The sequence below is a fragment of the Lithobates pipiens genome, unplaced genomic scaffold (genome assembly GCF_037356315.1).
Source record: "Lithobates pipiens isolate NorthernLeopardFrog02 unplaced genomic scaffold, aLitPip1_a1.2 Scaffold_25, whole genome shotgun sequence".
NCBI lineage: Eukaryota > Metazoa > Chordata > Amphibia > Anura > Ranidae > Lithobates > Lithobates pipiens.
In genome coordinates, this window is record NW_027507787.1 from 240,242,432 (window position 1) to 240,264,967 (window position 22,536).

Genomic DNA, 22,536 nt, shown 5'->3' on the forward strand with positions numbered 1-22,536 from the left:
AAACAAAATTTGCGTCCTTTTTCTTTGTGGTATTTGATCACCTCAGCGGTTTTTATTTTTTGCACTATAAACAAAAAAAGAGTCAATTTTGAAAAAAAAAAACGCATAATTTTTTATTTTTTGCTATAATAAATATCCCCCAAAAATGTATAAAAAAAAGTTTTTTCCTCAGTTTAGGTCGATACGTATTCTTCTACATATGTTTGGTAAAACAATTCTCAAGAAGCGATTATCGATTGGTTTGCGCAAAAGTTATAGCGTTTACAAAATAGGGGATAGTTTTATGGCATTTTTATTTTATTTATTTTTTACTAGTAATGGCGGCGATCAGCGATTTTTATTGTGACTGCGACATTATGGCGGACACATCGGACATTTTTGACATATTTTTGTGACCATTGTCATTTACACAGCAATCAGTGCTATACAAATGCAGTGATTCCTGTGTAAATGACACTGGCAGTGAAGGGGTTAACCACTAGGTGGAAGTGTAGGGGTTAAGTGTGTCCTAGGGGCGTGTTGCTAACTGTGGGGGGCGTGGCTGTGTTTTACACGTCACTGATCTCTGCTCCAATCACATGGAGCAGAGATCAGTGACACTGTTGCTAGGCAGAACAAGGAGATACTTGTTTATTTTAGCATCTCCCCGTTCTTCCTCCCCGTGAGACGATCGCGGGTATCCCCGCGGCAATCGAGTCGGGAAGTGGTTAATATATTGTGCTCAGAGCAATACAATGTTACCATAGTAACATTGTATTACTCTGGGGAGGTGATCAGCATTTTGTTTTCTTTTGGAACTATAGGCAAAACTTTCTTTTTCTTTATGGAATAGTGCAGGGGAGGGTTATAACCCCTGTCAGATATTTTTTTTCACCCATCTGTGTCCCCTTGCGGAAGTTTCCCTTTTACTTCCTGTCCCTTAGCCAAACAGGAAGTAAACGGAGATCCCTGCAAATTAAGGGATTCCCCAGGTCACTAGTGTACCCACTGGATGATTTCCCCTCTCTTACCTTTCTGGGGACAGCCAAGAATTTTTTGTCATTTTCTTTCACTTTCCCCTTTAATGATAATGGTAGACATGACAAATAGAGAGGGCGGATCTCCCAGACAGCCAGCAATATAATCTGCCAGGGGATCTAATCCCTCTCCACGCCATCCAAAAAAAAAAAAAAAAGTTTTGACTTCTTGAAGCTCTACCCCCCCCCCCCCCCCCCCATAGGAGCCGCTTGAGTATTACCCAGAATGTCCTTACTTCTTCACTGCCATAGAAGTCAAAGACCATTTTAGAGGAAGAAAAGATGTAGCTGGATAGCCGCACTCCGAATTATTCAACTTTATTTCAAAAATATAATTAAAATCATAGCATCTAGGCTGGTAAACAGACTAACTGCACAGCGGCTGTGCAGTTAGTCTGTTTACCAGCCTAGATGCTATGATTTTAATAACATTTTTGAAATAAAGTTGAATAATTCGGAGTGCGGCTATCCAGCTACATCTTTTCTACTTCAGTTCCTGTTGCAAACAGAGCCAGCACCCTGTGGGACTGTGGAGACAGCTGTTTTGGGAGAAGTCATTACCTTAGAGCGGTAATTCTTTGTATTTATATCAGTCTGACCATTTTAGAGGAACTTGGATAGGGTAGAGGATACAGTAAAACCTTGGATTACGAAAAACATGCTTGTGATCAAAGTGAATTTCTCCAGAAGAAATAATGGAAACTCAAATGAGTCGTTGCCCAACCATTTATTCATAGGTCCTTCAGTTTATAGTCTATATAACAAGATTATAGCAATGTGACCAGTTTGTTGAGTTGAGTTGAGTTGAGAGGTATCTTAATACAGTGCCGGTCTTCCCCCGAAGGGTCCCGACGCGCATAGCAGAGTTCCTGGAAAGAGAGGGCCCAGGGACCAGAAGCTGCACAGAGCGGCAGAAGGGTAGAAGAGAGAGACTTCGCAGGAAAAGCCTGCGTAAAAAACGCCAAGTCTTCGAAAGACTGGAATAGTGGGGGCCTCCTGGAGCTCAACAGGGAGGCTATTCCATAGTACGGCACCCTGGTGGGAGAAGGCCCGACCACCACGCCGGATCTTCTTGGGCACCGAGATGTGGAGGAGATCTCTACCGGTAGATCTGAGTGATCTGACGAGAGCTCGTTTATGAAAACGGGAGCAGAGATAGCCTGGGGCCAGGCCTCTCATAATTTTAGCCCTTGTACACACGGTCGGAGATTCCGACAACCAAATCTGTCGGATTCTGTCTGTCGGATTCTGTCTGTCGGATTCTGTCTGTCGGATTCTGTCCGTCGGATTTTGTCCGATGGATTTTGTCCGACGGATTTTGTCAGAAACTGTTGCATACACACGGTCGGACAAAGTTGTCGGAAAATCCGACGTGATGACGTTATTTCGTTACGACGGGACTACGTTCACGCTAGTAGCCAATAGCTTTGGTGTAGGAATTTGATCTGAGCATGCGTGGCACTTTGGTCCGTCGGATACTCCGACGGAAACAGTCCGATGGAGACCACACACAGTCGGAATATCCGACAAAACGGTCCGATTGGACACATTCCGTCGGAATCTCCGACCGTGTGTACAAGGGCTTAAAGTGGTTGTAAACCCTTACAAACCACTTTGACCTACAGGTAAGCCTAGATTAAGGCTTACCTGTAGGTCCAAGAAATATCTCCTAAACCTACACGGTTTAGGAGATATTTACTAAAAGACAGTGACAGCTGTCTACGGCGCATGCGCCGTAGACAGCGGCGCGCAGGCGCACTATCGTCGTTAGCAGCATGCCGCTGCTAACGCTGATATGCGCATACCCAGAAGAAGATGGATGCTCCGGACTACAGGGGACAGCGGTGACATCGCTGGCTCCTGTGTCAGGTAAGTGGCACATAATGGGCTACTATGCGATGCGATGCGATGCATGGTAGCCCATTATGCTTTACCTTTGCAGGGAGACAAAGAGGAAGTAAACCCATCAGGGTTTACTTCCTCTTTAAACATAATACAACCTACCTTAAATAAGATGCGATAGTGGACTGGCAGCCAATGCAAGCTGCAGAGGATAGGGGTGATATGATCCCTCAACGGGCCAACCATGAGTAACCATTTTGAATAAGTTGAAGTTTTTGCACTAGCATCTCTGGCAATCCCAGATAAAGAGAGTTGCAGTAGTGTAGGCAGCTACCTATCATGGCACAGATAACAGTTTTTCTGTCCAAGATATCCAGATAGTTAAATAGCCCCATCAGGAGTGTAATCATAAAATGTCCATCCACAAATGGAAGCCTTCACAAGGGGATTAGAAGACAAATCCACCAGGAGCTAAAGAGTATAAAAGAGAAGAGGGGCGCCTCTAAGTGTAGCAATATGTTTCTAAATGTTGTACCTTCATTAAATGTAACCATATTGCTACACTTAGAGTTACCCCTCTTCTCTTTTATACTCAGTTGTGACATGACGCTACTTTTATCTCAAGACCTCGCTTGTATATCAAGTCAAAATTTATTTAAAAATGTTGCTTGTCTTGCAAAACGCTCTCAAACCAAGTTACTCTCTAACCCGAGGTTTTACTGTACTTCAGAACAAAAACTAAGCACAACTTGAGGACTCTAGCTGATTGTAGAATTGAGCAGTAGGTGAAGTCCCGTGCTGTGAGCAGATGACAGACTTCTCCTGTAAAGCAATGTAGAAATAAAGAGTATGGGCAAAGTCTCTTGTAATGAGTGACAGGTAGACAAAGCTCCTCAGATCACCAGCCATGACTAGTGTAGTCTGAATGTTCCCCTTATATTATTCCTTACCCATACCTTCCCCTATTAGAAACGAGACCACACCATAGGTTGGAGTAAACTGGCCACAACAGCCTTTATTAAACATAACTCAAAATTCACTCCAATAACTTGTAAATATGAAAATATCTAAATATATATAGATATATAAATATAAATAACTTTATTACCATTAAACCACATTAAATAACATTAACTGCCCATTCTGGTGATCTCTGACGGTGACCCCACTTAAGCCAATACCAAATCACTGCGGTACACCTCACCAACTTCCCAAAGGCCTCCACCTGTGACCGGTCGGAGACAACTTCCGCCAGTGAACATAACCGTATTCCCTCCAACGTTCAGGAATACCCAGAGGGGCCGATCGTTAGATGAGCCCCCCACACCCTCAGATCCCTTCTGAGTACCTGTCTACCGTCAGAAACCACCAGAAAACACACCGCCACAGCCCGAAAGGGTGACCCCCTCAACCTTGAGGGCCACCCCACACCCTAAGAGCTATTTTGTATACCCTCCTGCAGACCCAATGACCAAAGGTCAATACCCACGTCCGACCCCCATCCTGGTTTTTTTTTGTTGATGCTTACCATGGACCTAGCCCACCTCCACACCGATCTGCCCGCAACGACCTACCAAACCAAGATGGTACCCGGGAAGCGGACTCGTAAGTGCAAAACATCCGCCCTAACATCAGCTAAGATGTCCCTTTCCTTCCGTATGCCCAGGTCGTTGCCCCCTGCGTAACTGACCAACACATCCGGGGGCCTGTCCCTCATTGCAAAGCGCTCAACTTCCTTCATCACACGCTCCCACCACATGCCCGGGAATCCCAACCACATCAACCTAGCCTCCCCCCAGGAATTCCCAACGGCCCGCCTGCCGGCTGAGCATCACCTCTCCCGGCCCCCCAGCACACGTCCGAATAAACGAGGCGTGAGGAACCTCCATCTGGAATAAAAAACATAACACAGAACACATAACAACCAACAAACGTAATATACCATAACACCTGTAACTCCCAACCCCATACTGCAAAACACTCCCAGCCGCGCCCCCACTCACCCCAGGATCAACTGCGGCCGGACATACGAACGGAACCTCTTAGATTCCCAATGACCGATCCGGCGAACAATCGCCTCAGCCAGCCCACATCGGGCCGCCTCAGTGGCCGCCCCAATACGGAAGGAGTGCGACGAGTACTCCCGGTCGTCCAAACCCACAGTCCGCAGGCACCGTTGAAAACTGACCCGAATTGCAACCTAGAGAGAAAAGAGCCCCCCGCATGCAGCAAGAAAGGCCCCCCCCCCCTCCAGCCGCACCGCCCGAAAGGCCCTTACCGCCACCACAGGGCCCACTGCCGAGCCTGGCAAGGCAAACAGTATAATCACCACTCCCCTGCCCAGCTGGTCAGGCTTGGACCTCCGCCACCGTATACTCACCCGATCAGCAGCCACCTGTACATCCTGATCCAACAGCCCCACAGCACCCCGTTTAGACCGACACACCAACTCCCCAGTCCCAAACGCCCCATAAAACGCCAATGAAAAAGCCGCTGTGAACAGGATGGCCTTGTAAGCGGAAGAACAAACTTCCACAAGCCGGGAACAAATCGCCACCAAGTTATCACACTTCACCAGCCTGTGCGCCTCCCGACCTTTCCGTTCCCTCCTATACCCCTTCAAGGTTTGCCGCACCCAAAAAGCCGCATTCCCGTCCGGCTCTCCCCACAGCTTAAACAAAATGCCAACCCCGCCAATTTCCGATCAATCGACGCAGGTGCCAATCCCATCTCAATGTTCCGTGCCACCCAATACAGCCCCAACCAGCGCTGGTCGGAGCCCCGACCAACCGCTCCAACTCAACCATTCTGACCACACCCTAGAATAGGCCGCCCACGTGGACTCACTCAAAGACCCCTGAATCCAACCTGCGGCGACTACAAGGGCATCCCCCACATCCACCCAGGGCAAGACGCCCTAGACTCCTCCGTTCTCGGCGCCAGATCCCGGAACTCGTCCCACTGAAAACGAGAGAGCGAGTTAGCCAAAGAATTCTCCACCCCAGGTATGTGCACTGCCGAAACGTAAACATTGAGCCGTAAGCCCCGAAACACCAGCCGCCGTAGCAGCCAAATGGTTGAGGACCTGAACCACCCCCATGCCGTCTCAACTAATGCGCAACTTCATATTACGGAACTCCTCCCCCCACAGCTCCAATGCCAACACCACCGGGAATAGTTCAAGCAGAACCAGGTTGCCCAACAACCCCGCCACCTCTCAAGATTGCGGCCAAGGGTCAGCACTCCACCGTCCCCGAAAATACGCCCCATAACCCGCCGACCCGGCCGCGGCAGCGACCAATTCCACATCGAAATTGCTCGCTGGCCCCGACATCCACATGTCCCGCCCGCTACAAGAGGCTAGGAATTCACGCCACGCCCGCAAGTCTTCCCTGTGTTCCTTCCCGCAGACGCACAAAATGGTTAGGCACACTCACCCCGGCCGAGGCTGCCGACAGCTGTCTGCAGAACACCCGCCCCCATAGGGATGATCCGGCAAGCAAAATTAGGCTAGCCCAACAGAGACTGCAGGGCCCTCAACCGGACCTTCTACTATCCTTGCATCTCCACCAATTCCATTCTCAGATCAAGTAATTCATTCTCGGGCAATCGACACTCCATTGCCCTCGAATCGATCACTATCCCCAAAAAACTCAAGTCCGTAACTGGTCCCTCTTTTTTATCCCCCGCCAACGGTACCCCGAACTTACCTGCAATGTGCTGCAACGTGGACAGAAAATCGCACCCACACTGGAGGCAGGCGGGGCCCACGCACAGAAAGTCGTCCAAATAGTGGATGACCGACTCCAGGCCCGAAACGTCACTCACCACCCACTCCAAAATGAGCTAAACGCCTCAAAGTAGGCGCAGGAAATGGAACAACCCATGGGCAGGCACTTACTCATATAGAACTGGCCCCGCCAATGGCACCCCACATCTGCCTTGGCCATAAGAGCCCCGCATCCAGAAAGCCTGACCCACCTCACCGCCGCATCAAAAGACGTGTATGAGACCGTACACGCATCAGGGCCGATGAAGTCATTGACCGACCCCCCTTTAGGAAAGGACAAGTGATGAAGCAAGCGAAATTTCCCAGGCTCTTTCTCAGGAACTACACCCAGCGGGGACACCACCAGGTCGCCCCACGGTTGCACTTCGAAAGGCCCACCCATCCGGCCCAACGCCACTTCCTTGCCCAAGTTTTCGCCTACCACCCCCCGGGTGTACCAAAGCCGATCGCAAGTTCCGGGCCACTGGGGGCACCTCCGCCAATGAACAAGGAATCCTGAAACCGTCCCGAAAACTCCGAAATCAACCCCCGCGCCGCCTCACCATCCGGATACTTACTTAGGAAAGGAAGTATCCTTTCCAGGGTTACCGGCGTCATCCCTTTCGTGAGCAACATCGCCGGAACGCTTTTCTGTCCTGAAACAGCGGGACAGTGCGAGGGCGCCGCCGCAGCCGGAGCACTCGTGCTTAAATCGGCACGCTCTCCCGAATTTACAAGCCCCCCATTAAAGGGCCAGCACACACCCCACTTTTTCCCGGCCGGCAGCCCTGAGGACAACACACTCCCGCCCCCCCCTGAAGAAACGGAGCAGGAGTCCGAGCCGCAGACATAAGCCTCATCCAGAGGCTGATGTCCTTGTGGTCCCAGCGTAGTTCCGGCCGCACCGCTGCCTGGACTGTTCGTCATAACGCAGCCATGCCACCCCCCATACACCCGATAAGCCTCTCCAGTCGCGTCCATACAGCAGAACAACGCCGAGCAATGCTCGGGGTTCTTCTCCCCAATCACCCTAGCTAAGCCAGCGAACGCCTGAAGCCAATTGGAGAAAGTGCGCAGAATCACCGATACCTACGCCGCTCCTCGTCGTCCTTTTTGAACTGTCCGGCTTGACCCTATCCAAGTTGAACTTCTCAAGGGGGAGCAAAGAGAAAATCTCCACATACTCACCCATGCCAATATTCTCCCGCACCTCCTGCTCCAGGCACGCCCCCACCGGGCCCTCGAATCAACATATACTTCGCACCGGGCAGCATCCGCAATCCTGACCACATCGGTCCACGCCCCAGGTTCCGTGACCACTGGGGGGACCCCCGTGCCCCCAGGCCCCATGTCTACCACCCCCCCAGAAGCCGCAGCGGTCGGGGGGTCCACCACCGGCGTGGCCCCGGACCCCCCTCCCCCCGACCCTGGGCCCGCAGCCATCCAGGGACCCACTTGCGGCGCCCCCGAACCCCCGGCAAACTTACCCACCAGGGCCCGCAGCCCCTCCAAGAAGGTCCTGCAGCTGTCCGTGGGCCCCCCCAGGGCGACATGCCATCCCCTTGCCGTTCTGGGATACCGGGTCCCCCAGCAAATCCCCCAAGGCTTCCGTCAGAACCAAAAGATCACGTGACTTACCTGGCCGCACCGGGGCCTTGCCGACAGTCATGGTTTCGTGCGCTGCATGTGAAAATTCCTCCTCCTGCGACAGCTCACCCTCGGACTTGTCCTCCGCGGTGCGCGCTGGGGGCGCCGCCATCCCCCTGGGCGAATCGCAGACCTCCTGGTCCGCGCGTTCAGGCGCATCCCGCAGTGCCTGTGGCCCCCGACCACCCCCGGCATGCTGGTGTCCAAGACCAGCCCTGCCAGGCACCTCGGTGGCTCCCTTCATCCCACCCGCCCCAGCCCGGGAGCTGCGACCCCCCCCCGTGCCAACCCTGCCCCCCCACCGCGCGTGTCCCCATGCTGGAACCCCCAGTCCGAGGATCCCCCCCCTTCCGCTGCACCCCCAAGGCGGCTGGACCCAGAGCCCCCCGCCCGTTCCCCCCCCCCGTTCCCGGGTGCCGGCCCGACCCGTAGCCGGCGCCATTTTGCCGCGAGGCCCCGCCCCCCTCCAGTCGGCGGCGCAATGACCACCCGGACCAGGGAGAGCCAGGCACCTTCCTCTTCGCCGGGGGGACCGAGCGGTCGGCCCCCGGGCTCTGCCAGTCACGAGGTGGACGAGGTGTAGGCCCGGGGAAAAAACGCGCCGGAGGCCGAGACCTCCGCGCACGCAGCGGCGCCTCACCTGCATCCCCGACATCCTCCGCGGTGTCCTCCAGGTCCCCGCTCGGTCCCGCAGCCACTCCGCTCCGCACGCCTCCGCCGCCCGTCTCAGCCTCTTGAAAATCACATCCAGGTCGGCCATTACAGAGGAGCAGAGAAAAACTGCCTCCTCTGTGTCACGCTGGGATCCGAATGATCCCCTAAAGCCACACCCCTCCCTTTTATATGACCCCTCCCCTACACTGAACTTGCTTCCTGCAAACCTTTTTCCTCAGCTCCACCCATAAAGCTTAACCCTCTGTGTCCCTCATCCACACTGTCATGTCCAGCACTCCTTATATCATTGCATTCATAATCCGTGCTTCTCTGTGATCTCTTTAATTGGATCCTTGATTGACTGCCTTAGCACAAAGGGGTAGCCAAAAGAATCAGGCCCTTAGATCTTTGGTCTGTACTCACAGGAGTCTCAAACTGATCCTTTCAGGCACAGCTCCCCTTCAGTCAGCTCTTCAGAAGTACCAGGGCCACTCTTCCATTTTAGCTTCAGGCCCTCAGGTGGCCTCTCTGAGGCCGTGTGGAAGCAGGTGCCAGGGGTGGCAAGCCTGCCTCGCCCCTGGCTGGTGCAATCCACTATCTGGGAAGGACCCAGAGCTCAGGTGTTCCCTGAACATATATGCCAATCCCCGCATGCTCGGGGGCACCTCCCCTGTAATTGGCTGCATATATATTCATGCTGCTTATTTGCCTAGGTCCCACCTATGTTCCAGAAAGCTCTACTAGTTTCTAGAAGGCAGGAGGAGCCCAGGTAAACTCAGTAGCACCAGAACACCAGGAGCAGTCCTAAATAACGAATTGCAGCATTCTGTTAAGCAGACATGCTGAAGATAGATTTGCCTCTAGCCCCACCATTAGGCTGAGGGACAAACTACACTACTCTAACTTTTTACATCTATTACCTATACTAGGAGGGTGGTACATTTAAATATATTTTAACCTTTCCTCATTCCAACATGAAATAACAAGTTTTGGCTTTAAACTTATTTGCCACCCCACCCCTGGCTGGAGCACCAGCCACCACTGGTAGAGACCAATGTTGTGCCCAATCGGAAAGGTAGCCAGAAGAGATGCGACCCTCAGCTTTCCCTTCTCGTTAGGAACCTGTCCTTAGCGCTAGTACTGTCCCTGACAGGCGGGGTACCTGTCCCTACTCTGCTAACGTGCCAAAAGCCCTCCAAACCCAGGAGCCAGGGCCTTAAAAAAAGGTTCTCCTTGACCCAAGATGGTCGCCAGAGTCACATGGGGCAGTAACATCCAACCAGGAAACCATAGAGGAACCGTGTCCCTCCTGACTTCCTCCCCAACTGCAGTCCCGCTGTGAACAGCGCCACCTACAGTGGAGAAAGTAGACTGCACCTGCCTACACACTTATCTATCAGAACTATTTCACCATTGTGTAGCATCCTCTACCAGAAGGTAGGTGCTAGTAAGGGTTGCTTTACTAGGTTTATTCAGCACAGGTAAATTTAGGCAGGCTTATGCTGCGCGCTAGGCCTGTCTGTTTTGATTCTGGGGCTGGGAGTGTTTAGAGTAGCAGTGGGTGTGACCACCTGTGTTCCAGTCTGAGGCGCCTCCCCTGCTTCCAGGGAGAATGTTCTGTAAGAGGAGGTCGGGCCTAGAGTTGGAGTGGCAGGAAGCACATGTGGGAGCTCTGACCAATCCCTAACTGGCATTGGCACGGGACGAGCGTCCTCTATATGCTGAGGATACATGCTGCTGGGGAGGAGTAGTCAACTGGGTGACATGAGGAATGGAGTGCTAGACAGCCGCAGGATCACACCCCCATCTGGGGGGGGGGTATGGGATCACTGGAGGAGACCCCGGGAGAACTGTGAGGGAACATTGCCTTTACACAGTGACTGGCAATGTCTCTGTCACCACACGGTCGGTGGCAGGGAGCTCCTGGAGCAAAGAGGGCAGGAGAAACTGGCAATAACGCATGTTCGGGAAAGTTCCTCATCACGGGCTGGAAGATTGGAAGGTCAGTGAGTGTTAGTGGATGGCTGGAGGTGCCAGGGATTCTGTAAGGGAACTCTGCTTCTACACGGTCACTAGCAGAGTCTTCATCATGCACACGGTGGATGGTGAAGAATCCTGGATCAGAGAAGAGACTCTGGGGAAGTGTGTGTCAAATCAGTGTGGCCGGGGAACACATGATTTGGAAGTTGGACTGGCTGGGATCAGTAGCCCATTTCCTAGAACATAGGCTTTAACCTACTAGGCCTCCAGGGAGAGGTTCCGCAGGCCTAGTAGCAGTGAGTCGCCAGAGCCAGTAGAGGGGCTAATTCAGAGTGAGTTCTTCATACCCATTAGAAGAGGATGTGTTATACCCTAATGTAATTACAAGTTGTGCAGGAGGAAACCAAGTAGTGCAAGTTTGGGCAGGTGGTGAAGAGAACTAAGACCATTACTTTTACAATCAAAAGTGATGTTTCTGTCCCTCATACGGCGATGGATGGAGAACTCTTAGTAACAGCAGTCTGCGTGGAGATGTACGGAGCAATAGTCTGCATAGGAGATGCAGAGGGAGTAACAGCCTGCAGGAAGCTGCAGGAGAAGATTTCTACTACCGTATTTATTGGCGTATAACATGTGCCGGCGTATAACACGCACCCCAAGTTTAGTAGGGAATTTTAAGGAAAAAAACTTTTAGGAGGCAATTTAAGGAAAAAAAAACCTTACATTTAAATGCCCATCAATGCAGCCTTATCTGTGTCATTTGCAGCCTTGTCATGCAGCCTGTCCATCATTGCAGCCTTGTAATGCAGCCTGTCCATCATTGCAGCCTTGTAATGCAGCCTGTCCATCATTGCAGCCTTGTAATGCAGCCTGTCCATCATTGCAGCCTGTCCATCATTGCATCCTTGCCATGCAGCCTATCCATCATTGCAGCCTGTCCATCATTGCATCCTTGCCATGCAGCCTATCCATCATTGCATCCTTGCCATGCAGCCTGTCCATCATTGCAGCCTGTCCATCATTGCAGCCTTCTCCATCATTGCAGCCTTGTCATGCAGCCTGTCCATCATTGCAGCCTTGTCATGCAGCCTGTCCATCATTGCATCCTTGCCATGCAGCCTATCCATCATTGCAGCCTGTCCATCATTGCATCCTTGCCATGCAGCCTATCCATCATTGCATCCTTGCCATGCAGCCTGTCCATCATTGCAGCCTTCTCCATCATTGCAGCCTTGTCATGCAGCCTGTCCATCATTGCAGCCTTGTCATGCAGCCTGTCCATCATTGCATCCTTGCCATGCAGCCTGTCCATCATTGCAGCCTTCTCCATCATTGCAGCCTTGTCATGCAGCCTGTCCATCATTGCAGCCTTGTCATGCAGCCTGTCCATCATTGCAGCCTTGTAATGCAGCCTTGTCATGCAGCCTGTCCATCATTGCAGCCTTGCCATGCAGCCTGTCCATCATTGCATCCTTGCCATGCAGCCTGTCCATCATTGCATCCTTGCCATGCAGCCTGTCCATCATTGCAGCCTTGCCATGCAGCCTTTTCCATCATTGCAGCCTGTCTATCATTGCAGCCTTGTAATGCAGCCTTGTGCATCCTTATCCCCTTGTCAGATTTTATTCTTAAAAATGGCGCCGCGGAGATGTCCTGTGTATCTCGGCGGCGCCCGGTAGTTCTCGGCTGCCTTTGGCCCTTCTCGCGGGTTTTCGCCCACCTTCGGCCATTCTCGTCAGCTTTCAGCCACCTTCGGCCCTTCTCGTGGCTTTCGGCCATTCTTGGCGGCTTTCGGCCGCTCTCAGCCTCTCTCTGCGGTTTTCGGCTGTCGAGAACGGCCGAAAGCCGCCAAGAACGTCCGAAAGCCGCGAGAAGGGCCAAAGGCGGCTGAAAGCCACCCAGAGGCTCAAAAATCACGCAAAAATCACACAGGATCGACGTATAACACGCACCCGCTATTTTCCCCTGATTTTAAGGGGAAAAATGTGCGTGTTATACGCCGATAAATACGGTAAGTCAAGTGTGCACATTCTATCTTCAGGCTCTAAACAGATCAAAGTATATTGAAACCTGTAAATGTGATGGCAATGATATCCCTATCCAAGTTGCACCCCCCCCCCCCCCCAATAAAACAACAAAAACAAAGCTAAAAAATGACTGTTCATTGTCTGTGGAAAGGATGCATGAAGTCTGGCAGTGGGGTGATTTGCCGGATTGTTTCTCAGTAGTGCCAGCATCATGGCTACAATTGCTACCAGGGACTCTTTTTATTTTATATGACATAATAGTGCAATGGTGGCGGGGGGGGGGGGGGGGGTCTTCCTTACTTGGTCTTGTAAGGGCTGAGGGGGTTGCAGCTGGTGACTTTGCTAGTAACTTCCAGAGATGAACAAAGATGGAGGTTCAGCCCATCCAAGTGTGAATATCTATTTCTGAATATTGCAGAACACTACCTGTCAAAACTAGGTACCCGCTCCCTGAAAAAATAAAAATAAAAAAAATTAAAAATCCAAAAGTGTTAGCGGAGGGAGAGACGAGAAAAAGCAGAACGTCCCTTTTTAGGTGAAGCTTCACTTTAGGTTAGAAGATCACAATAGTAAATGAAAACTCTAAGGGTCACAGTAGGTCAGGCTGATCCCCACCATTAAAGTGATATTAAACCATCACCTTTTTTCCCCCCTATTTCTGTTCCTGAGCATTAGTTATGCATAAAGGGTCTAATCTTTTATTTCCATTTTTGCTTCTATATGTTGTTTCTTTTTTTTTGGTCCGTTTTTCCCCATTTCCTGTTGTCCTCTTTGATGGGTGCCCCCTTTGCAGTACCGATCTCATGGGGCACCGTGCGTGTCTGCTCACATCTGTGGAACTACATCCCTGTGGAGGCTTGCTAGCTGTGCCTTCACACATGGGGACCTCAGCTACGGAGGATATTGCAGCTCTGCCTCCCATGTCCTTTGATTGACATGGGGAAACTGAAGCTCTGAAGTCCAGCCCTGCCTCTGCTCCGTCCCATGTCTACACAGAACAAGAGGGAGCAATTAGTGGGACTTTATATGAAGCACATTACGGGTATCTACACTTTATTTATTTCACCTTTTCCTTTTTTAATTTTTGCTATTCCAACACTTATCTCTTTTATCCTCCCGGGTATCCTGGTTGCTACACACTAATTTGGGTGTTCTCTCTTTCACTTATTAGCTTTGGAATTGGTTTATTATTTAATTAATTTTCTATACTGAATTCCACAGATATCTTCGGGAATCAGCTACAATATTTATTATGTACACTTTCAAATGCCAATTTCTCAGCTGCACATTGGATATTCCTCTTTTTTTTGTACAAATTGTTTGTCGGTGTCACTGTCCGTGCCCCTGATGTTCCCGTCTCAGCTCCCGGGGATAACGTCCGTTTAAAGTGCCCTTTACCATTGTTATTACCAACAGTTCTATCAACTTACTACAGAGAGGTGAGAGTGTTTGGGACCTTCTATGTTCCCCCTCTTTCTCCCGTGTTTTAAATCTTTTTTTCTAATATTATACAATTTTGGCATTTTTTTTTAGATACTTCTTAACTATGCATCTTCTCCTGATGAGTGGTAATGTAACCACGAAACGCGTAGAGCTTCTTTTATGATGCGACGTCACAGTTCCCTTACCTACCGGTTGTACTATGCTACATTTTTATTATAATGAACCAATCTCTCATCATTACTATGTCTATATGATACCATTGCAATTGGTCTACATGCTCAAGGTCTATTATTATTTACTATGTTGAGACAATTGTTTTATATTATGAACTATTTTTATACATTAAGACTTAATATTATGTTGAGATATTTTGTATACATTATGAATTGTTCAGACTTTATCTCAACAATGTATTGTATCATTTTGACATTTCCCTTTTATGTGTATGTATACCATTTGCAATAAATAACCGTTTACTTATTGATTGGTCCATTCTGATTCAGTAATGTGCTTTCATATAAAGTCCCACTAATTGCTCCCTCTTGTTCAAGATATTAGGGATGGAGGTATATACCGTATTTATCGGCGTATAACACGCGCCGGCGTATAACACTCACCCCAAGTTTAGGAGGGAAGTTTAAGGAAAAAAACTTTTAGGAGGCAAGTTTAAGGAAAAAACCTTACATTTTAAATGCCCATCAATGTAGCCTTCCACTGTCCCCCTGCAGCCCTACACTGTCCCCCTGCAGCCCTACACTGTCCCCCTGCAGCCCTACACTGTCCCCCTGCAGCCCTACACTGTACTCCTGCAGCCCTACACTGTTCTCCTGCAGCCCTACACTGTCCCCCTGCAGCCCTACACTGTTCTCCTGCAGCCTTCCACTGTCCCCCTGCAGCCCTACACTGTCCCCCTGCAGCCCTACACTGTCCCCCTGCAGCCCTACACTGTCCCCCTGCAGCCCTACACTGTCCCCCTGCAGCCCTACACTGTTCTCCTGCAGCCCTACACTGTCCCCCTGCAGCCCTACACTGTTCTCCTGCAGCCTTCCACTGTCCCCCTGCAGCCCTACACTGTCCCCCTGCAGCCCTACACTGTTCTCCTGCAGCCTTCCACTGTGCCCCTGCAGCCCTACACTGTTCTCCTGCAGCCCTACACTGTCCCCCTGCAGCCCTACACTGTTCTCCTGCAGCCCTACACTGTCCCCCTGCAGCCCTACACTGTTCTCCTGCAGCCTTCCACTGTCCCCCTGCAGCCCTACACTGTCCCCCTGCAGCCCTACACTGTCCCCCTGCAGCCCTACACTGTCCCCCTGCAGCCCTACACTGTCCCCCTGCAGCCCTACACTGTTCTCCTGCAGCCCTACACTGTTCTCCTGCAGCCTTCCACTGTCCCCCTGCAGCCCTACACTGTCCCCCTGCAGCCTTCCACTGTACCCCTAGAAACCTTCGACTGTCCCCCTGCATCCTCTCCCACAATTGCAGCATGGTTAGTTTTAAATTTACCGCCACCGTCCAGATCTTCGGCTCCTCCCGCCATCGAGATCTTCAGCTCCTCCCGCCGCCGAGATCTTCGGCTCCTCCAGCCGCCGCCGCCGTCCAGATCTTCAGCTCCTCCCGCCGTCGAGATCTTCGGCTCCTCCCGCCGCCAAGATCTTTGGCTCCTCCCGCCGCCGTCGAGACCTTCGGCTCCTCCCGCCACCGACATAGACCGAGCCAAACCGAGCCGAGGGTACTCGGCTACTCGGCTCTGCTTGCAGTAACGCCCCGTCCTGCTCCTTGTCCTGGCTCCTGTGATGGACACAACACCGGGCCAATGGCGGGACGTAAAGGCTAGGAGGCGGGACTGGGCGTGACTGAGAGCGGAGCCGAGTACACAGTACACTCGGCTCAGCTCGGTAAATGTTGGCGGCGCTCCACAGACAGCGCAAATCGGGAAATCGGCGGGGTGACCGGCGTATAACACGCACCCATGATTTCCCCCCGATTTTAAGGGGAAAAAAGTGCGTGTTATACGCCGATAAATACGGTAATATATTATATATTATTGCCACATTTAAAGTCCCAACCCTAGTTTTAGTCCTAGTTCTCTTTTCACCATGTCTACACAGTCCAGAAGAAGATTGGCATACTGGGGAGGCGGGAATAGAAACTGTTGGAAGTGACCTTCCAACCAAGCTCATGACTTCCAATTGGAAACATTTCTTGAACCCTTAAAAAGGAAGAAGAGTGGCTGGAGCAAGCAACCGGCTGAATACTGATACAATTGTTCTTGACTGCTAGAGTTCAGCATTGGTGGTTTTCGGTGGTAGACTGAATGGTACCGAGAGAAGTTGAGAGTCAGAATCTCCCCTATGACTTTTGGAGAAAAGAAATTGATCCACTACACTAAAACAAACCTCCCTAGGATCATAATTTATTAATCCCCTAACATAATACCTAAACTCGACCCTCAGCCTAATCACAACATTTAACCTAACCCGCTAACCCATAGTGAGCCGTTTACATTTAAAGCACAACTTTGGGGAATCTGAAAATGGCCCCTTCCAGTGGGGCTAAGGTTATCTGCTTGTTGGGTAAGCAGCGTGGTGTGGAGGTAGGAAGCGCGCAGAATCCCAGTTTGCACAAAAACAATGTATTGCAGAACTAGTAAAACACTGCATCTAGGCCGGGCTTGGAGGTTCACCCAACCGGGACACTTACAACAGTCCATTTCAGGCCTGGGCTGAGGCTTCCACCTCCTTACAGGGTTTGCTGTGATGTGCGATCTTTAGATGAAACATCCTACTTGATGTTTTGAGCTGGGAAAAGATCTGCCCTTGTCAACACGCATGGGAGATGACCTGGTGGAGCCTTCAGAAGCACCTGTCATTTTTGTTGTAGGTCACCATAGTTTGTCAGGTTCTCAGGAATTCACTGTGGTTGCGCCCCTAACTCTGTGTATTACTTCCCTGCTCACTGCAATCACTATGGTTTGTTGGTGACCATGACAAAATGCATAGTCACTTTGTAGCTCTATACACTTCTCCTGCCCACTTCGTAATTTATTTCCTTTGTTTTGTCGTTATTAGGAATAAGGATTACAGAACTAAGCCGTCCAATTAATCCCTGTGAGACAAAGTCATGAAGATCTTCCAGCATGCTGCATGTTTATTTATTGGATCACTGTCATGTTTAATAGACTTTTGCTGCCAACAACTCCAAGCAGGAGCACCTCAGATCCAGCTTCGCTTGGTTGGAACCTCACGAGTCCCCAACGAAGGTCGCCTGGAGGTTCTGTATAATGGTCAATGGGGCACTGTGTGCGATGATGACTTCAACCTGGAAGTGGCAAATGTAGTCTGCAGGCAACTGGGCTTTGAGATGGCCATGAACTGGGCGCACAGTGCAAAGTATGGACAAGGGGAAGGTAATGCAGAGATTTGTGCTATTGTTATAGATTTATTCTTGTGATAAAATATGAGAAAAGCAGATCACTTGGACCAGGGATCCTCAAACTACGGCCCTCCAGCTGTTGCGAAACTACACATCCCATGAGGCATTGTAAAACTCTGATATTCACAGACATGACTAGGCATGATGGGAATTGTAGTTCCTGAACAACTGGAGGGCCGTAGTTTGAAGACCCTTGACTTGGACTGTTACAAGTACCCTAGAAAGCAAAAGCACCCTCTGCAAACAAACTCTTTTGTCTTCTGCACAAGTAAGCAGTCTAAGGTTTCATTGTAACATTATTGTTCAAAATGCATCCCTCTCCACTATGGACGTGTTGGTATATACTGTACTATGTGAGCATCATTTGGGCTCCCGCTGGTGAGCTTTTTTGCACAGTGCCAGAGTCCCCCATCGGATAGTGTCCGCTGTGTACTGCGCATTTGCAGTACACAGCACACACAGGTTTCTGAAAATACCCGAAGATGAACGGCGCCTGCGCCGTGAGTCCAGGTTCTAGCCCCACCATCCAAGTGGACGTAGAGTTGGAATAAAAAGAGCCGAGCACAGCGAGGCCGAGCCCAAAGCGTGCCGAACGAAGCGAGCCCGCGAGGGCCCCTCTAATTTTGCCAGCCCTACGTCCGCTTGGATGGTGGGGCTACCAGCTCGACTCATGGCAAGGGCGCCGTTCATCTTTGGAGATTTTCCGAAGCTTCTTCTGCTCCGTACTGCAAAAGCGCTGTGCATGCGCAGTACGGGGCGGACAGTATATGATGGCAGGACACTATATGCCAGAACACCGGCGAAGTCTACTAAGTCTTCTACAGATGTGGATATGATGTCACCAAGCTTCATAGCAGCAATTCAAGGTTTGTCATTACTTGCCATCTGGTGAGTGTTTATAACTGAATGCTGAGTTTTGTCCGCTCTCTGGTGAGTGGTTTGGCACACTGCACTACCACAGTAGATTTTTGAGTCAAGAAAAGTTTATTAATTTAACATATGGACATTCATTCATTCATTGTGAAACTCTGAACTATAATTGCTATTATATGATTATTTTGAGGTTGGATATTCACCTTTGTTATGTGCTAGCTGCTACATAAGTTATTCGGCACTCACTTTCTCTCTATTGTCTGTACGTTTCTTAAAATATCAGTAGGTTTCTTTTTATTTTATTTTTTTACACATAGTTGAGAAGGTATCACCTCTGATGTTGGACACATTCCATAGATTTCACAGTTTCAGGAGTTCTGCCGAAAATGGCCAGATCATCACACAGATCCTGGGCGGGTGCTGAGGCGGGGGGGGGGGGGCAGTCTGCCCCAGGTGGCACACACTGGGAGGGGAGGTGTGAGGCTGGCGTCTCCCACTGTGCCAACTTTAATTTAATTCGCCGGACCATAAATAAATCCCGCCTCCTGGATGGCTCCTACCCATGACAGACAGCCCACATGCCCTGGCATTGGACAAGTGTGCTGTCCGTCAAAGGAGAAAACCAGGAGGCGGGACCTGTGTGACATCAGTAGGTTTCTTGGCCTGCAGCTGCCACCCTCCGGCAGTAAATGTACTGTGGTGGGGCAACAAGTGGTTAAACAGAGTTCATGGTGCATATGAGAGTTTAGTTCCACCTTAAAAAGGAATGTACGGGCAGTCAGAGGTGTCTGGTATGGAATGTATATAGAGGCACGATCTCTTTTGTATGCTCACAGGTACAATTTATTTTTACATGTAGCGGATGTTGACTTCTAACTCGTGTCATAATCATCCAGTATTCCACACACAAGCTCCATTAGTTGATGAAGATTGTATATAAATCAGATCTCTACATCTTTGTAAATTGTAGAAGAACCAACGATGTATGTAATGTTTGGAACTGATCATGATTTGTGTTTATTGGAGAATAATTAAAGGTAAAAGGTTATCCTCATCATTGCTGCAAACAAAGACCGGCTCTAATTATGGAGACTTGATGCTCATCCAATGTTTTCTGTTATGTGAGCTGTGAGCGGAACTCGGTGTGACAGATACGGTAGACGGGTTCCAGCCGTTGGCAGCAGGATACTTTGTGGCAAATTTTCAATTCCTGATTGGTTTGATTGCCCATTAAATAGGTTTGGCTGCAACAAATAATATAACTAAAGCTGCGGGATTTTTTGCAGTGAAGATGATTTTGTTAGTATGATTAGAATGTTGTGCTGTATTAGACAGCTGGGGAAAATCAAGTAGCATTAGCATAGGTATAGATAGAGTGGAACAGTCTATGGGTTCACAGCTGGGGACCCTGAAGTAGCTTTATCACAGGTATAGATAGAGTGGAACAGTCCATAGGTTCACAGCTGGAGACAATAAAGTAGCTTTAGCACAGGTATAGATAATGGAAGTCTATAGGTTCACAGCTGAGGGCCATGAAGTAGCTTTAGCACAGGTATAGAGTGAAACAGTCTATAGGTTCACAGCTGGGGACCCTGTCGTAGCTTTATCACAGGTATAGATAGAGTGGAACAGTCCATAGGTTCACAGCTGGAGACAATGAAGTAGCTTTAGCACAGGTATAGATAGTGAAAGCCTATAGGTTCACAGCTGAGGGCCATGAAGTAGCTTTAGCACAGGTATAGATAGTGAAAGCCTATAGGTTCACAGCTGAGGGCCATGAAGTAGCTTTAGCACAGGTATAGATAGTGAAAGCCTATAGGTTCACAGCTGAGGGCCATGAAGTAGCTTTAGCACAGGTATAGATAGTGAAAGCCTATAGGTTCACAGCTGAGGGCCATGAAGTAGCTTTAGCACAGGTATAGAGTGGAACAGTTTATAGGTTCACAGCTGGGGACCATGAAGTAGCTTTATCACAGGTATAGAGTGGAACAATCTATAGGTTCACAGCTGGGGACCCTGAAGTAGTTTTATCACAGGTATAGATAGAGTGGAACAGTCCATAGGTTCACAGCTCAAGCCAATGAAGTAGCTTTATCACAGGTATAGATAGAGTGGAACAGTCTATAGGTTCATAGCTGAGGACCATGAAGTAGCTTTGAGACCAGTTATAGATAGAGTGGAACAGCCTATAGGTTCACAGCTGGGGACTCTGAAGTAGCTTTATCACAGGTATAGATACAGGGGAACAGTCCATAGGTTCACAGCTGGAGACAATGAAGAAGCTTTAGCACAGGTATAGATAGGGGAATTCTACAGGTTCACAGCTGAGGGCCATGAAGTAGCTTTAGCACAGGTATAGATAGAGTGGAACAGTCTATAGGTTCATAGCTGAGGACCATGAAGTAACTTTGAGACCAGGTATACATAAAGTGGAACAGTCTATAGGTTCATAGCTGAGGACCATGAAGTAACTTTGAGACCAGGTATACATAGAGTGGAACAGTCCATAGGTTCACAGCTGGAGACAATGAAGTAGCTTTAGCACAGGTATAGATAGTGTAAGTCTATAGGTTCACAGCTGAGGGCCATGAAATAGCTTTGAGAACAGGTAGATTTAGAGTGGAACAGTCTCTAGGTTCACAGCTGGGGACCATGAAGTATATTTGAGAACAGGTATAGTATATTTAGAGTGGAACGATCTATTGGTTCACAGCTGGGGACCATGAAGTAGCTTTAGCACAGGTATAGATAGAGTGGAACAGTTTATAGGTTCATAGCTGAGGACCATGAAGTAACTTTGAGACCAGGTATACATAGAGTGGAACAGTCTATAGGTTCATAGCTGGGGACCCCTGAAGTAGCTTTATCACAGGTACAGATAGAGTGGAACAGTCCATAGGTTCACAGCTGGAGACAATGAAGTAGCTTTAGCACAGGTATAGATAGTGGAAGTCTATAGGTTCACAGCTGAGGGCCATGAAATAGCTTTGAGAACAGGTAGATTTACAGTGGAACAGACTCTAGGTTCACAGCTGGGGACCATGAAGTATATTTGAGAACAGGTACAGTATATTTAGAGTGGAACGATCGATAGGTTCACAGCTGGGGACCATGAAGTAGCTTTAGCACAGATATAGATAGAATGGAACAGTTCACAGGTTCACCGCTGGGGACCGTGAAGTAACTTTAGAACAGAAAGGAGGCTGTATGCACAGGATCCTGGCACAATATCAGTCCTAGGTGCAGCCTCTTGTAGAGTAGTCCAGCATCCATTCCAATGGGCTCCAAGGGCAAGCACCCCCCCCCCCCCTCCTCTCAGCTCAAAGATCCATCCCCACAGGGGGAAAAAGACAATCTCCTCGGGGGGTCCAGACTATTTAGTGCCGTCCAGCCCCCCCATCTGGGAGCACCCCCCCAGGGATTGGCTGGGCTTTGCTCAATAATCGGGCTGGTCATTTTAATTCTTCCTCCCTAAGTTGCAGAAACATCTTCTAGAGACAGGGGGAGCGATGAAACTCTCAGCTTTTGAAGCCCTGTACAGACCAGACCAAACAATCACCGCTCCTCTGATTACAGTAGGAGCCAAAGATTTTTTTTATACATGATCCTCAGGGCTTCTGCCTTTAGTAGGTTTTGGATGCAGTGCACTAAAGAGACTCATATCTTTAATGGTGTCACAAATGGGTGCCAATATGTATCGCTTAGACCAGAACGTGTCTAAAGTACAAAGGGTACAGCGCTGAGCAAATAGTGATTGGTCACATCAGGGGCGGACTGACAACTCATGGGGCCCCCGGGCAATAGGAGATTATGGGGCCACACAGTATACACAAACACACACACAGTATGCAAT

The 22,536-nt window shown here is 49.6% G+C and overlaps 1 protein-coding gene across 2 annotated transcripts in view; it reads left to right on the plus strand.

The window, feature by feature from the left end:
* Positions 1 to 22,536, plus strand: part of LOXL4 (lysyl oxidase like 4) — a 216,687-nt gene that overhangs the window by 27,368 nt on the left and 166,783 nt on the right. For both annotated transcript variants that reach the window (XM_077455712.1, XM_077455713.1), the window contains one exon: positions 17,447 to 17,784. In XM_077455712.1, the coding sequence (XP_077311838.1) occupies positions 17,499 to 17,784 (286 nt within the window). In that variant the 5' untranslated portion in view covers positions 17,447 to 17,498. The remainder of the gene's footprint in view (positions 1 to 17,446; positions 17,785 to 22,536) is intronic.